The 16265-nt window shown below is 45.1% G+C and overlaps 1 protein-coding gene across 3 annotated transcripts in view; it reads left to right on the top strand.

Moving 5' to 3' along the window:
- LOC141085919 (flavin-containing monooxygenase 3-like) overlaps positions 1-16265 on the top strand; it is a 124377-nt gene that overhangs the window by 89584 nt on the left and 18528 nt on the right. For 2 of the 3 annotated variants that reach the window (XM_073571551.1, XM_073571552.1), the window contains 2 exons: positions 4817-5005; positions 15732-15894. In XM_073571551.1, coding sequence (XP_073427652.1) covers positions 4817-5005; positions 15732-15894 — 352 coding nt within the window. The remainder of the gene's footprint in view (positions 1-4816; positions 5006-15731; positions 15895-16265) is intronic. The other variant, XM_073571553.1, reaches the window with a different exon arrangement.

Below are 16265 nucleotides of genomic sequence, written 5' to 3'. Positions count from 1 at the left end.
GCCCCTCAAGGCAGAGTACACTGGCAGGATGACAGAGTGTGAAAGATTTGTGCCCTAACCAAACTTGTGTACCTTCTGGACCAACAGTATATACCTTTGCCAACCAAAGTTGGCTATCTTGTCATGGTCTACTATTTTTAGCTTTAGGCCACAGGTGTGTACCTGGTTGTGTTTTATGCAAAGTATTTCACCTTTTAACAAAAGTTGTGTACATTGTTAGGAAATCACCAACAATAAACACAACTTTTTAGGTGAAATACTTTGCTTCAAACACAACCAGGAACACAACTGTGGCAAAAAGCTAAAATTTACCCACAGTTATATACCTGGTTTTGAATACCTTTTTACCTTTGAAATACCCTGTATTTAACCTTTTTTTTAAACATAGTTCGCCGCAGGAAGAAAAGACAGACAACCATTGTGAAATGATAATTTAACTTTTATTTAAAATTTTTTTTTTTTTGTAAAATGTTTTTAAAGTGCAAAAAACTTTTTTAATAAAGGTTTTAAACCCAATGGGCATTTTTATTAAAAAACACACATTACAAATCTGTGTAGTGTGGGGTGGAAATACTGCTGGAGGGGCTGCGGGACACTTCGACACTGGGTGTGTGGAGAGAGGACTGGGATCGTGGTGGGGAAGGAACAGTTAGAGGTGAAGGTGTGGAAAAAGCTACAGAATGGGTGGACATGTTGGAGGCAGAAGAGGTGGTGGGCGGTGGAGTGGAGGGTTGGGCAGGGACTGTAGGAGCAGATGATGTTGATGGAAAGTTGTATGGGGAAGGAGTTTGGTACGGGGAAGGAGTTTGGTACGGGGAAGGAGTTTGGTACGGGGCAGGTTGCTGGAAGTGGGGAGATGTCTGGTACTGGGGAGGTTGCTGGTACTGGTGAGGTTGCTGGTATGTAATAGGAGGGGGAGGATGGAAAGTGGCTGGAGGGGGTGCAGATGTAATAGGAGGGGGAGGATAGAAAGTGGCTGGAGGGGGTGCAGATGTAATAGGAGGGGGAGGATGGAAAGTGGCTGGAGGGGGTGCAGATGTAATAGGAGGGGGAGGATGGAAAGTGGCTGGAGGGGGTGCAGGTGGAGGAACTACAGTGGTGGGAGGTGGAGGTTGGGAGGTAACCTGCTGTAGAGCACCGTGGCACGAATGCATTACATGCATCTGCTGGGTAGGAGATAGTGTTGCCATGCGCTCCACAACAGACCTGAAAAAGGTGTGGTTTGGCGAAGATCTTGCTTCTGAATGCATGGTTTGCAGAAGTGTCTTCACCTCCAGAATGCTGGAGTTGATCTGCTGAAAGCCTGCGGAGATTTGCTCTGACAAGACTTTTAGACAGTTCTGGAAAGATGCATTCAGATGCAAGAACTCTTGCGCATAACTCTTTTCCTGACCCCTCTGCCGCTGCCGCCCAGTACCCGCAGGTGTACTAGAGGTGGCAGGGGCAGAAGGGTGGGGTAAAGGGAAAGTGATCTCCTCACCAGCAGCTTCATGTAATGTAGGCGGCCACGATGCTCCTGTGCTGGTGGATGGGACAGATGGGTCGAATGTGTGGGAAGGCTGGGAAGGTGCAGATGTACCGGGGTGGTCGAAGTGTCCCTCGGTGCCGGTCTCCTCAGGGATCGCCTCAGAAGGGTCCAATCGTGCAGGCTCCCGAGTGCTGCTCACCGTGCTGTGGAATAAAGAGAAAAAAAAACAATTAAAATACTGACATGGTATGGCCCTGGCTGAAAAAAAAAAGTTACATCTAACATTTTTTTTCACATGTGGTGTGTAATATTTACCTTCTGGTGAGCATTGTTTCCCGGAGGAACGACAGGGCTTGTGCGTACTTGTACTTGCTCCTGCGTCCTCCAGATCCACTCGGGGCCCGCATCTCTTTATTGAACTCCTTCTTGAAACGATCCCTCACAGACCGCCACCGATTCACAATTCTGTTCCCTGAAACGAGAAAGGAGTGGTTACTATACAACATCAGTGTTTCACAAACTCCAGTCCTCATGGTCCCCAGGGGTCATGTTTTCAGGATTTCCATAGTAAATAGAAATCCTGAACACATGATCCGTGGGGACCACGAGGACTGGAGTTTGGGAAACACTGGTTTACATCAAGCAACCGGTACTGTATATACTTACGCTCTTTAATCTGGGCCCGAACATCGAGGTCCTCCCAGCGGCCCACAAGGAGCGAACAGATTTCCTCCCAGAGTCGTCGGGTAACGATAAGGTCAGCGTGGCGGCGGTCAGCCATATTCCAGAGCGGCTCCCTTTGTCTGACGAGATCGATGAGGTGGTCCACATCGAGTCCTCCATCCTCACCGTCAGAGTCGGGAGCACGCTGTGAAGGCTGTTAAAGAAAAAGACAAAAATAACATTAGCCTCCACAAAAGAAATGAAATAAAAAGTGCAAAAAAACAAAGCAAAAATATTTATACTTACACGCTGGTGACCGCCGCGTTGCTGTCGCCGACGACCCTGGGAGGCACTGCGAGGACCTCTTGGCCGAGCACCAGATTGGGAAGACTAGAGAAGAAAACAAAAAATGTTATGTCTTTGGATGTAGGCATTTGTTTGCTGTGTGTGGTCTGCAGAACATTGTTTTCTATGTGTTGTGTGTAGTGTGATGTTGTGTTTCTGCGTTTGATGCAAAAAACTTACCAATTGTGATCCCACTCCAGGTGTCTGTCCACCCCTTCCTTCTTCTTCTGGGAGCTCCTCTTCATCTTGTGATTCCTGTTTTGAAATAAAAGGCAATGAATAGACATATATTACAGAGATGATGGATTTTGGAAATAAAAACTTACCGTCAAACGCTGACGATGCGAGGGAGGGCTCCCAGAAGAAGATGTGCTGTCCTGTTGATGGCCAGACTCCATGGCTGTGGGTATTGCTGCTGCTGCTGTTGCTGCTGCCAGTGATGCCATTTCTGCTGCTGCTGCATCTCTTTGGCGGCTGTTGAATAAAGAGAAACAAAGGGCCAATGAATATCTTGATATTCCATGGCCCTAGTTTGGAGGAATGGGGGATTTGATAATTACCGTCTCTCATCTGCTGCTGGACTCCCCTCCTCAGCATGTTCCATTTGCTGCTCCATTTGGGGTGGTGCTGATGGTGCTGCTGCAGATGTCTGCTTCCTTCTCCTGCTCCTGGTTCTTGGCTTGGGTGGCATGTTGGGTGTGGCTGAGGGTCCCATTGTCTTGCTTTTATATATCTCCTGTGGGCAGAGCTACTGAGCATGCTCAGACCAAAAAACCGGATCCGGCTTTTGCCGGATCCGGCGCATTGCGGCGCTCATAGGCTTTCATTGTGTGAAAAAGCCGGACGCGCCAGATCCGGCGTGTCCGGCTTTTTCGCCGGAGACAAAAAACGTTACAGTAGCCGTTTTTTCCAGACGCCGGATCGCGACACATTGCCGGATCCGGCGAAAACCGGATGAAACGCATGGCCATCCGGCGCAAATGCAAGTCAATGGGGGGGAAACGGGATCCGGCATTGCATTTCGCCGGATCCGGTTTCTGTCAAAAGCGCCGGATCGCGCCTGACGGCGAAAACCTGATGTGTGAAAGAGGCCTTAGGCTAGTTTCAGACTGCCGCGCCCCCTCCGGTCATCTCCGCCTAGTATCGCACATTGCTGCATGCAATCTGCACACCCTATCTTTTGCATAGGGTGTGCAGACCGTGTACTGGCCGTGCGCTAGTAGGATTTTGCGTGCACTGCGCCTTTTTGACGGTGCACCGAGCGCACCAAAATGCAACATGGTGCCATTTTAATGCACTGATTAGAGAGGTTTCCTGGAGAACTAATTTAGGTTACATAAGCTAAGGGTGTAGTCAGACTGTTGCATAAATAGGACTGAGATTGGAACACAGTGAACGGACTGGCCGGCGGCTTTCCCGGCTTGAACCTGATAGTTGCGTAGAAATAAATACATGAAGGTGTCCCTCGGGTAGGGAGAGCTGCTAGCCAGTCTGTTCACTGTAATCTGATCCTGGCCCGATTTATATGGCCGTCTGACTGGATCGGATAGATGCATCGCAGTTGCCTCTGATTACTGCACTTGAACTCTTATTCAAGGAAGTCTAAGGGTACATTCCCACGATAAGCAAATACAGCATCTTACAGTTCCATTAAAGTGGATGGGAATTATAGAACTCTCACGTCTACTTTACTCGTTCCTGCGCCGCATAAACTCGCCTGCGGCGCGTATTTCAAATTTGCCGAATATCAATTTCTCTCGCTGGTACGCTGAGTTTTCTGTGCAGATTTTCCCCATGCACCTACCTTTTGATGTGGAAAATATTCAGCAAAAACAATGCACTTGAGTTTTTAGTGTGTCTCCGCTGTGCAAACACATCAAAAATGCATGTAATCAGCACCTAAGTATGTCCATAAAGTTTTGTCAAAGCAAAAAACAAAGTATCAAAAGCAAAGCAGCTTTATTTAACGCATGCCACACCAATAAGAGACAAAAGCACGAAGCATTAAGAACACAATAAAAACGCAAGTAACCTAATTTAAATTATATGTATAGAAATCCTGCAGCATCAAAAACGCACCAAGCTAATCATGAGAATATAGCCTAAAGGAGAGCAGAATGTTTTTTTTATTTGGCCTCAATGTAGTCTGATTCTGTTGGCAGTACGTCATCTATATTAAATGCCCATACAACCCCTTATTAGCCCTGCACAGAATTAAAAAAAATCACTGAAGTATAGAAGTATTGTCACTTATCACTTATCTTTGATGTCTCTTGTATGAGTTCAGAGAATTCCTTACATTTTTACTTTACTTTTCCTATATGACGGTGTTCCCTATAGGACCATGCAGAAGATGGGAGGGCTAGTATCTACCATTCAGTATTCACAAATGCTTGCAAAGAAATGATGTGCTATCCAGACTTTCCTATACCAGATGAATTCCCGAACTTCATGCACAATGCTCTGTTCCTGAATTACCTGAAGCAATATGCCAAACACTTTGACCTGTTAAGGCACATCAAGTTTAAAGTAGGTGTCTTCTAAATTTACATCTATCATCTTACAATATGTGAAATAATTGTTCACGCTTTGCATTATGTATTGTGATGGCATTAACAGCAGCTACAATATGAGTAAGCGCACAGCTTTTTATCATGGGTAACATCAGTGCCGCACCTACGTTAATTGATGTCTATGGATGCACACTTGTCCTTCCAGCTATTCACATGGATTAGTCTAAACCTACAGTAGAATCTCTCTTTTGAATAAAAACTTGCTTCTTCTTTATTGAAAATCCATTAAAAAGGTATAAAAAGTATATTATTGACCATTGGTCACAGACTGACTAGTTTTTAGGGTACACTGCACCCTTAGTAATGGTCAACAATTAAGTCCCCTTTGGTGGTTTTTGTTGTTTGATTTGGGTGGACACAACTCCATATTCTAGCTGCTCGGGGCACAAAAAGGTAAGGAGACTCATCACTGATATCTACTGATCCACACAGCGAACATTCCTAAACCCCCTCAACATAGCCTTACTCCAGTCTACCTTGGCATTGAGTACACCACCTCAGCCCATCCCAGGTTCCGTTACAAAAGTACCATCAGATTTTATTCAGATTTTCCAGACAAACCTCTCCAGGTTGCCAATATAGTTCAGCTGACTTTACATCAGCAGTAGCCCACACAATATATATTTAGGCTAACCTCTGCGATAGATAGACTCTCTACTCGCCTGCATAATTAGCAATTGCTTTTAGCTCACCATCTGCATAGTAACTACACATTATAGGCATAGATAGGCTTGGTAGTTGAACCACTTCACTCTTTACTCTGTCAAGATCTCAGACAGTATGAGGGAGGTGAGCAACTAACTGCTGCATAGAAATCACTGCGCTGGAGAGAAATGACTGGGATATTAGTAGCTAACTCCTCTCCTGTACATACTAGACCATGCTCCAGCGGCAGAGCTCCATGGGAACTCCATGGGAACAAGCTGTACACCATGTAAGATTAAAACTCTCATATCAGGAGAATGGCAGCATTTAGAAAAGCGAGCCAATTGGAACTAGCTTAATTTCATGCTGTCTTGCTAACTAAATCAATTTAATAACATAAAAGGGTAGCATTCATATACAGTATATGTAATGCAACAGCGCAGATTTTGATTAGCTATGGCTGGTGTGGCGTCATCATTGCGGCTTGTTGCATAGATAACATTATGCAGGCCGATCAGTAAGAGATTCACAAACCTAGGCAAAGACTACTGATCTGTCCAATGGACTGAAATCCAACTAATCGATTCATGCATCTCTACTTACTTATACAGCACCAACATATTCCTCTGGGCTTTAAAGACATCACTGTCCCCACAACAGCTCACAATCTATATTTTGTATGAGCATTTTTTTTGGAGTGTGGAGGGAAAACAGAGTACACAGAGGAAAACCACAAGCACTGGGAAAATATACAAGCCCTATGGAAATGTTGCCCTTGACCTCATTTGAACCTAGTACCCCAGCTCAGCAAGAAAACAGTTCTGTTCACTAAGGCACAGTGTTACAATTAATGGACTGTTTGTGGAATGCACAGCTCTGATGTGTCCTCCAGATAAGGAACTTGTTTTTGTGGTCACTGATCCAGATAATTTATGGAACTCACAAATTAAGTACTGCATTTATTTGACCATAAACGGGTGTTTGCAAACAGTATTCAAACATAATAAAGATATATTAAATGACGATGTTCCAGACAGATTTGCAGGTTCTGATGATATTGGATTTATAAATGCAGTGAAGGAATCTGTGCTAAATAAAAAGATAAAAATGTACATTTTCTTACGGAAGTTAAATATTCTGTCCCATTGTTATGGTTAAATGTATTTCAGAGGTCAAAAAGTGATTTCAGGCCTTTTATATACAAGATTGGAAATGTGCAAGGAGTGTAGTTCTATATCTTGATACGGAAGATCTGTCTTATTTAGTAGCAAAGAAATAAATAGGAATGCAGTTTTCTTGTGTACTAGGAAGCATCTGTAAATATGACCTCACCTACCAATGTGGTAGTAAGTTGTGCCGAGATAATCCTTTAATATTGGCAACTCTGCCAAGTTAAGGTAGTGGAAATGTCAAATATTTGTTTATAAATTTTTGGATATCACATAAGAGTTTTGTAACGCTCGGGGTCACCCCGGCCGAGGGTCACTTCTGTGTCCCTGGACATTACAGAAAAAGGGACCTGTCTGAGTTTGTGTGTTACCTCTCATAGACACAACTGCAGACCTCACACTGCCGCATTACAAAGTAGAAATGGATAAGAGAGACAGAAGTGCAAAAATATACTTTTCGTTTCTAAACGTGCTAGTAAAACATGTACATCCAGTAGCGGGCATGGCAATTAAAGAATACATGTTCTGCACAGGTCAGAAGCATAGACTTGACAGTTACATGTGGCAGCACATTTCTCATATTGCTTGTTACTCTGAAAGAGCAGGTTAACATGAGGTCCTCCATCTTCTGTTCTAGTGAGAGCCTCCTGGGTTGAGATGGGTCACTAGGGGCCCTCACAACTATTTTCAACTTCTGCTTCATTTGGGCTGTTCACTTCCTGGCTCACCGCTGCATCTTAGTATCCGTTTACACTTCCTTAGGAGATAATGTGTCCCGGTTTGGCCAGGATTATCTTTGACCCTTAAGCCCCCGTTACACACTGCGATATCGCTAGCAATATTGCTGTAAAGTCACCGATTTTGTGAGGTTGCAGCGATATTGCTAGCGATATCGCTGCATGTGATACTTACCTCCGACCGGCTCCCCCACTGGTTATCGCTGATCGCGCGAGAAGCTCCTGGATCATTCCTCGTCGGTCACTTCCTGCGGCGCTTCCTGCTGTGACGATGAGTGACGCGTGGAGCCGGGCGGGAGGACGCAGGATCGCCGCGTCTGACAGGTAAGTAGCGATCCCCGTCCCCAGCAATGTCGCTAGTGAGATCTGCCTGTGTGGCAGCTCACTAGCGACCACTTAGCGATGCACCAGCGATCCTGACAGCGTCATATCGCTGGTCGGGATCGCTGGTGAGTCGCTAGGTGTAACGGTACCCTTAGGTCGGGCCACATTAAATCTTCCTTATCAGATAATGCTTGCTGTAGGTGCCTCACTTGCCTGCTATGAAGGACTACTTCTGCCACTTGATACTTGGTTTCTTCAGAACTTGCTACCTGGGTAGAGTCTTCTTTCTTCAACACACACAACTCCCTGATTCAATCCTGGTCTGCAAAATTCTCCTTCTCCTTTCAAGCCTCTTCTACAACTCCCTAACAAGCAGGAACTGAGTTCCTAATGTCCATTTGACACCTCCCAAGATGGGCTCTCTGTAAGCTAACTAATTGCTGCTGCATAGGTCAATGCGTTATATTGGTATAAGATCTTCAGGGGGAGATGCGTTAATAGCTTCTTCCACTCCCTTACAGTTCATCTTATAATGTGGTGAGGGGTGAACTATTAATATTAGGGATGAGCAAACATGCTAGGAGTATCACGGTGCTCAGGTGTATTCGTTACTCGGGGAGTAATGGGCGGTGCTCTATGTAAAACTCGAATTCCCACCACTCATTTTTGGAGCTAGATCTAGCCAATAAGCATGTGGGATTGCCCGTAGAAATCGCAGGAATGAGGGATGTCGCCAGGAGACAGATCAAGAGTTAACAGGATTTTATTAACAACAAATATACTCCACAAAGGGAATAACGGGGCAGGAAGGGGTAGTAATAGGGCAAAGGACGGGTAAAGGAGTATGGACAGGGTGTAACTGGGAGCATGACAGGGTCGGTAAAGGACGAATGAGAGTTCAGAAAGGAAGAGCTTAAACTTATCGGAATGTAGTCTTCAGACGTAGGAGGGATCATGGTTCCAATGGTGGCACCGGCAACAGCGGTGCGGGTCATCACGACGGAGTCTCTACTTGGCCGGAATCCAACGGTGGCACCGGCAACAGCAGTGCGGGTCGTCCCGACGGAGTCTCTACTTGGCCGGAATCCAACGGTGGCACCGACAACAGGGGTGCGGTTCATCTCAATGGAGTTTCTGGGTTATGGGCAGTTCTCCCGTGCCTTACGGAATCTGGCACGGTGCTGGGTCTAACATGAAATACCGCTAGAGCGAGCCTTTGCTCCGCAGCATATGACACGTAACATGGCACGTAAAAGGCACCCCAGCTCCGGTACTACTCCTTACATGCCTGTGAGTCACTGTAATGCCGTACACATCTTGGTTGTGGCATTACTGTGACTGGCTGGCCGAGTGACATCATTTGGGCTTTTAAATGAACAGGCACCCCCGACTCGGCACACTGACGCAATTGCACAGCTCTGTGACACTTCGCATTGGAGGGAGAGTGTACGTGTCTAGGCCTGGGTGCACAGTACAACAAATCAAAGGCCTGTAGAGTTGATACTGGTGATGACGCTGAGCCATCATATTAACAGCCCTTCTAAAGGCTAATCATTGCTTTGCAGTTTGTATCACATACAAGCATACTAGGCATTAAGCCTAGGCCGGGACAGAGATTCGCAGGAGCAGGGATAGTGACAGAATCCAGTCTGTAGGCAGGGATTAGGGCTGTTCATTGGTAAATACAGGTGCTTCTCACAAAATTAGAATATCATCAAAAAGTTAATTTATTTCAGTTCTTCAAGCAGAGTGATCTATTTCAAGTGTTTATTTCTGTTAATGTTGATTATGGCTTACAGCCAATGAAAATCCAAAAGTAATTATCTCAGTAAATTAGAATACTTTATAACAACAGCTTGAAAAATGATTTTAAAATCCAAATCTTGGCCTATTGAAATGTATGTTCAGTAAATGCACTCAATACTTGGTCAGGCCTCCTTTTGCATCAATTACTGCGTCAATACTGCTTTGCATGGAGGCGTTCAGCTTGTGGCACTGCAGAGGTGTTATGGAAGCCCAGGTTGCTTTGATAGCAGCCTTCAGCTCATCTGCATTGTTGGGTCTGGTGTCTCTCATCTTCCTCTTGACAATACCACATAGATTCTCTATGGGGTTAAAGTCAGGCAAGTTTGCTGGCCAATCAAGCACAGTGACATTGTTATTCTTAAACCAGGGTATTGGTACTTTTGGCAGTGTGAACAGGTGCCAAGTTCTGCTGGAGAATGAAATTTCCATCTCCAAAAAGCTTGTCAGCAGAGGGAAGCAAGAAGTGCTCTAAAATTTCCTGGTAGGCGGCTGCGCTGACTTTGGTCTTGAAAAAACACAGTGGACCTACACCAGCAGTTGACATGGCTTCCCAAACCATCACTGATTGTGGAAACTTCACACTAGACCTCAAGCAGCTTGGATTGTGTGACTCTCCACTCTTCCTCCAGACTCTGGGACCTTGATTTCCAAACGAAATGCAAAATTTACTTTCCTTGTGGGGTGTCAATGATTCCCTTCTAGACATCTGTCAAGTCAGCAGTCTTCCCCATGATTGTGGAGCCTACTGAAACAGTATAAGGGACTTTTTTAAATGCTTAGGAAGCCTTTGAAAGTGTTTTTTGTTAATTATTCTAATTTACTGAGATAATGACTTTGGGGTTTTCATTGGCTGTAAGTAGTGATGGGCGAGTCCTAAATTACTCGGAATCGCTTGACTCTAGCAAGTCCGAGCCCGGGACTCGCTACTCGTTGCGAGTCTAGCGAGTCCAATGTTAATGAATGGGGAAGCGAGTCTTAGCGAGTAATGTGTGATTTACAAATTGCAGATGTGTCTCGGAAAGCGCTTGCATTGGCGATTTGTAAACCCCACTCGCAACAGTTTGTTGCTGCTGTGTCCGAGTCCAAACTCGCATTTGTTTGTCTTATTTAGTGCCGATGAGGCGAGGGAAGCGATTTTCTCTAGCACACACCATGCTTTGAGCAAACAGGAAATAATCCGAGTCGAGTTGACATACGCACACACACACAGAGCAATACAGAGCAATCATGGCCCGTGTCACTGTCAACACGCTGCAGTTGATTGATCTGGTGGAGGCACGGCCCCTGCTTTGGCTCCCCACTGACCCTGCCTATGGGCATAACATCCAGCGGACTACAGCCTGGAGGGAGATCGCTCAAGTGATGTTCCCTGCACTGCTACGGCCACGACCTCGTCCCTTTGCAACCTCTTTTTTGGGAAATTGTGGTTTTTGTGACATTGTTGACAAATGCACAGTCACCGAGATGGAGTTAGGTGGTGCTGTAGGCGTCACTTGCTGGCGGGGTAAGTGTGTGTGCTGACACCTAGCAGTGAAGCTGCACACTAGTCCCTGCACTGTGCACTGCACTGTAAGGCTTGATCCTCCCTGCCTGCCTGCCTACAGTCTACACAGTACTCCTCTGTCCTCCTGGTAGCTCTCAGAAGAGCTGTTTGGGTTTAATATAAGGAATCTTGAAGTTTCCCTACACTAACTGACAATCCCTATGATCTGCTCAAGCATCTACCTCACCCTGCTCTATCTCAGATCTCTCAGGAATGTAGAGGAAATGGCGGTGGAAAAGGCTTATATACAGCCTCGCCTCTCATACATGACATAGGCATCACGATGGACAGAAGCCAATCATAGTCCTGCCACAACCAACATTACTGAATATGACTGGCTAACATGCTTGTCCATCTAAAAAAGTTTTCTGACCTAACACGCTAGGCTGTCTCGGAAGCTTTGTAGGAACATAACAGATTCTATATTTGCGAGTCCCGAATCCAGTATACAGGACTCGGGATTCGTAGACTCGCTCAGACTCGCTTACAATCGCTGTGTGTTGACATAGGCTGTCTTGGAAACTTGTAGGAACATAACAGATTCTGTATAAGCGAGTCCCGAATCCAGTATACAGGACTCGGAATCGTAGACTCGCTCAGACTCGCTCAGACTCGCTGTTGACAGCGATGTGATATAGCGAGTCTAGCGAGTGAGAAAAAAAACTCTGACAAAACTAGGATTGCCATTGATTTGCATTGGACTCGTTACTGTGCGAGTAATCACTGGGAGACTCGCCGAGTAACGAGTCCAGCGAGTCCCTTACTATTCGCCGAGTAACGAGTCCTAGCGAGTAGACTCGACCATCCCTAACTGTAAGCCATAATCATCAACGTTAACAGAAATAGACACTTGAAATAGATCACTCTGTTAGTAATGACTCTATATAATGAGTTTCACTTTTTGTACTGAAGAACTCAAATTAACTTATTAATAATATTCTAATTTTGTGAGAAGCACTAGTTTTTTGGGGGGAGTGAAAAAATTTAATATACTTTGATCCATCGAGTATTACATGATGTTTATTACTTTTTTGTGTTATATAACACTCAAAACATGGTCAAAAAATTTCCCTGGCTTAAGTTTCTTACCCATACATTATTCTGTGTTCTGGATTATTTTTTTAAATATATAACACTCCAAAAAATTAAAAATTTTGCAGGTTTAAATATGTCACCCATACAGTATTACGTAGTCTGGGGTACATTTCCTGTAATCTATGAAACTAAAAAAAAGTTCAAAAATTAAATTAATTTAAAAAATTAAATTAATTACATTTCTCAGCCATATAGTTTCACGTGTTTTATGGCATATTTCTTTGATGGCTAATACTACAAAAAAGTATTTTTAAAATTTCTGGATTACAGTTCTCATCCATATACTATTCCATGGTCTGGGGTACATTTCCTGTGATTAATAAAAAATTTTTTGTAGGGTTACATTTATTTCTCAGCCATACAGTATTATGTGGTCTGGGTACATTTCTATGATTTAAAACACTCCAAAAAGTGTTAAAATGTGTTACTGTACTCAATTACTCATCCATATAATGTATCATGCTTGGTGGGCGCCAAGGATGGCAGATGCATGCAAGAGTCCTGAGGGAGTGACTGGATGAATATCGGAGTCAGACCTCTTTGTAGGTTTTGCAGAAAGAAAATTGGCTTTCCCATTGATTTCCATTATGCTCATTACTAGAGATGAGCGACTTTGCCTCCGGGAGGGTCGAGTTGGGTTTCGGACCAACCAACTTTACCAGAAGTCGAATCAAACGAAATCGGCCGACTATCTGCAAAAGTCGGAGTTCCGACCGAAACCCGACCCCAATGCAAGTCAATGGGGAATAAAAATCGGCAGTGAGTGAAGGACAGTAAACACACCTACAGTGCCCATTTCAATGGCAACAACATCAATTCTTATTACTTAAGCTTGTCATCCTTAATTTACTTTATAATAATAGTAACACATTGAAAACTGGGTAGTTATTTGGCTAAAGTTGTGTGGGGGGGTACAGCCCAGTTAGGGAGGTGGAAAAAGTGCCATATGTTGAGGTGTAGGCTGGATGTTCAGCTGCTGCAAATGGAGGAATTGGAGAAGCCGGAGGAAGAGGAGGACAAAGAGAGCCATTTTGCTGGCAACCTATGTGTCATCAGGGGAAGGTGGTACAAAATCCTTTGAAACCCAGGCACGGGTCATTTTAATGAAGGTGAGATCACCTACATTTTGGGTCGACAGCCGGGTCCTTCTTTCTGTCAGGATTAATCCAGCAGCACTGAAGACTCTTTCTGATAGCACACTACCAGCAGGGCAAGCGAGCTCTTGTAGGGCATATTGTGCCAATTCAGGCCAGGTGTCCAGTTTACAGGCCCAGTAGTCAAAGGAGAATGAACTGTGAGGGAGAACATCGATAGGGGAGGAGAGGTAATTTTGAACCATAGTTGACAACTGCTGTCTCCTGTCTGTTGCAATCGATTCAGTATTACCGGTCGTGTGAGCAGTATTCGAGAAATCAGTCCACAACATGGTCATGAAACCCCTGTCTCCAACGCCACTTCGGCTGTGTGCACCACGAACACCTCTTCCATTTTGCCCAGTACGGCTCGTGGTAGAACCTGCACCGCTGCTGTGTGCTGGGAATGCCTCTAACAAATGGTTTACTAGAGTTGCTTGTTTGTTCACCAATATTAGCTCTAGGTTCTCCTGTGGCATGATGTTCTGTAATTTGCCTTTGTAGCGTGGATCGAGGATGCTGGCCACCCAGTAGTCGTCATCCTTCATAATTTTAGCAATGTGGGGGTCCCTTTTTAGGATTCGCAAGAGATAATCACACATGTGGGCCAATGTTCCAGGTGTCAATGATGCACTGCCAGTGGTGGGTGTAGGAGCACTCTGCCAAATCCACATCCCTCCAGTCACGCACAAACCCTGTACCTGACCTTGGCAAGCCAACATTTTCTATTGCCCCCTGAGAAGCATCCTCCTCCCCAAAATAATCATCCCCCTCATCCTCCTCCTCCTCTTCCTCCTCGTCCAGGACAGTTCACTGAGCAGACAATGCTTGACTGTCATCAAGGCTTCTCTCCTTCTCCTCCTCCTCAAGATGTAGACTGCCCAGCCATGACTCAGGTTCTCGCTGTAAGTAGTCAGCCAGTACCTCTGCGGTATGTCTGTTGTCGCCCAAAGACATCATCTTTAAAACAGCCTGCTGACACTTACCACTAGCTGTTCGATAGTGGGACACCTCGTGTGCAACACTAGTTTCTGCAGATGGAGAGCTCGTGCGACTGCGCTCTGTTGATGAGCTTTCGCTTCTGGAGGAGGAGGAGGCGAAGGGTCGAACGCCTACAGCCAACTGTTGCCTATACCATTGGCTAGGCAGCACTGTCCCACCGCTGCTGTCCCCTGTGGACCCTGCATCCACCACATTCACCCAGTGCGCAGTGATGGACACATAATGGCCCAGGCCATGCCTACTGGCCCACTGGCCTACTGGCCATGCATCTGTTCTGAGGTGCACCTTTCCACTCACTGATTGTTTGAGTGCATGGACAATGCGGTCTTTCACATGCAGGTGGAGGGCAGGGATGGCTTTTCTAGAAAAGAAGTGCCGAGTGGGTAGGTCATAGCATGGGACAGCGTAGACCATGAGCTCTCAGAATGCTGTGCTTTCAACCAAACGGAAGAGCATCATCTCTAATGAGATCAGTTTGGCAATGTTGGCGTTCAAATCCAGTGTACGTGGAAGAGAGGATGAGTACTTTCTTGTCCTATTCAGAGTCTCTGCTAGGGTGAGCTGGACTTGAGAGCTGCATATGGTGGAACTAGCGATGGACATGGCGCACTGAGAGGGGGTTGGTGATGGTGGTGGTGATGGCCTAGATGCAGTCTTTCGTTGGAAAACATTGTGATTCCCTGACTGCTTTGGCCTTGCAATGACACCTCAACATTTCTTGCTGGTGGTGTGCTAACCGGTGGGCTTACAGTGGTGGAAGCGATGTAGCGATGTAGCTACCTTCAGTCTGAGCAGGTGCACGTGTGCTACCTGAGGTTTTGTAGTCCATTCACGCTTGCAAGTGCATGGTGTTTACATGTCTAAGCATGCAACTGGTATTCAAATTTTTAAGTGACTTTGTTAGCAGAGTAAAGATTTCTACATTTGGCATAACAGATTTGGGTTCATAATTTTATAATAAAGTAGCTTGAGACTGTTTCAAATTTTAAGTTTTCACATCACAAATCTTCTTGGCAAAGCTGGTTTTACATACCGTATCTATGAAACATTGATCATTTTCATATTGGAAAACCAATGGCCAGTTCTTCTGACCTGAGCGGACTGCTTCACACATTTATGCCTAGGAGGTCAGAACACATGTGTGTGAAACAGGTATAATATGTGGCTAAATTGCTTTCTGAAATAGAAAAATAACTTTAAAGAGTGGTAACACCAATTTTCCTGTTAGACAGCCGTGGTCCATATACAGAAAAGACCGGACTTTGCTACAACAGGACAATGGGATGTTGTTACAGACCATGAAGGAGCACAAAAGTCAACCATCTTTGATGCTGTACTCATTTGCACTGGTCATCATGTTTATCCAAATCTTCCCCTTCAAACTTTCTGTGGTAAGCCATATTTCACTATAAATATTATACTGAAGACTGTGTTCTTATATTAAAGGGGTTGTCATGGATATGCATAAGATAGATCATCAGTATGACATTGTTGGGGTCTGACACCCAACACCCTCAACCATCAGCTGAAATCTGCTCTACCTGGATATAATGGATGTGCGAGGTGGAACACAGCAATACTTAAGAGCTGACACTACAGGGCTGCAATGGTCTGCTCTGTATATTTCTTATATTAGGCTACTCCCAGAGCCGATGTCAGCTGATGGTGGGGGATACTGAGTGTTTGATCCTCACCAATCTCATATTAATGACCTATCCTTTGAATAGGTCAGCAATTGTTGTCTTGGCCAGCCACTTTAATA

This window comes from Dendrobates tinctorius, unplaced genomic scaffold (assembly GCF_039654945.1).
Source record: "Dendrobates tinctorius isolate UK_male_01 unplaced genomic scaffold, ASM3965494v1 ptg000029l, whole genome shotgun sequence".
Lineage (NCBI taxonomy): Eukaryota > Metazoa > Chordata > Amphibia > Anura > Dendrobatidae > Dendrobates > Dendrobates tinctorius.
This window is presented reverse-complemented; position numbering and strand designations above follow the sequence as displayed.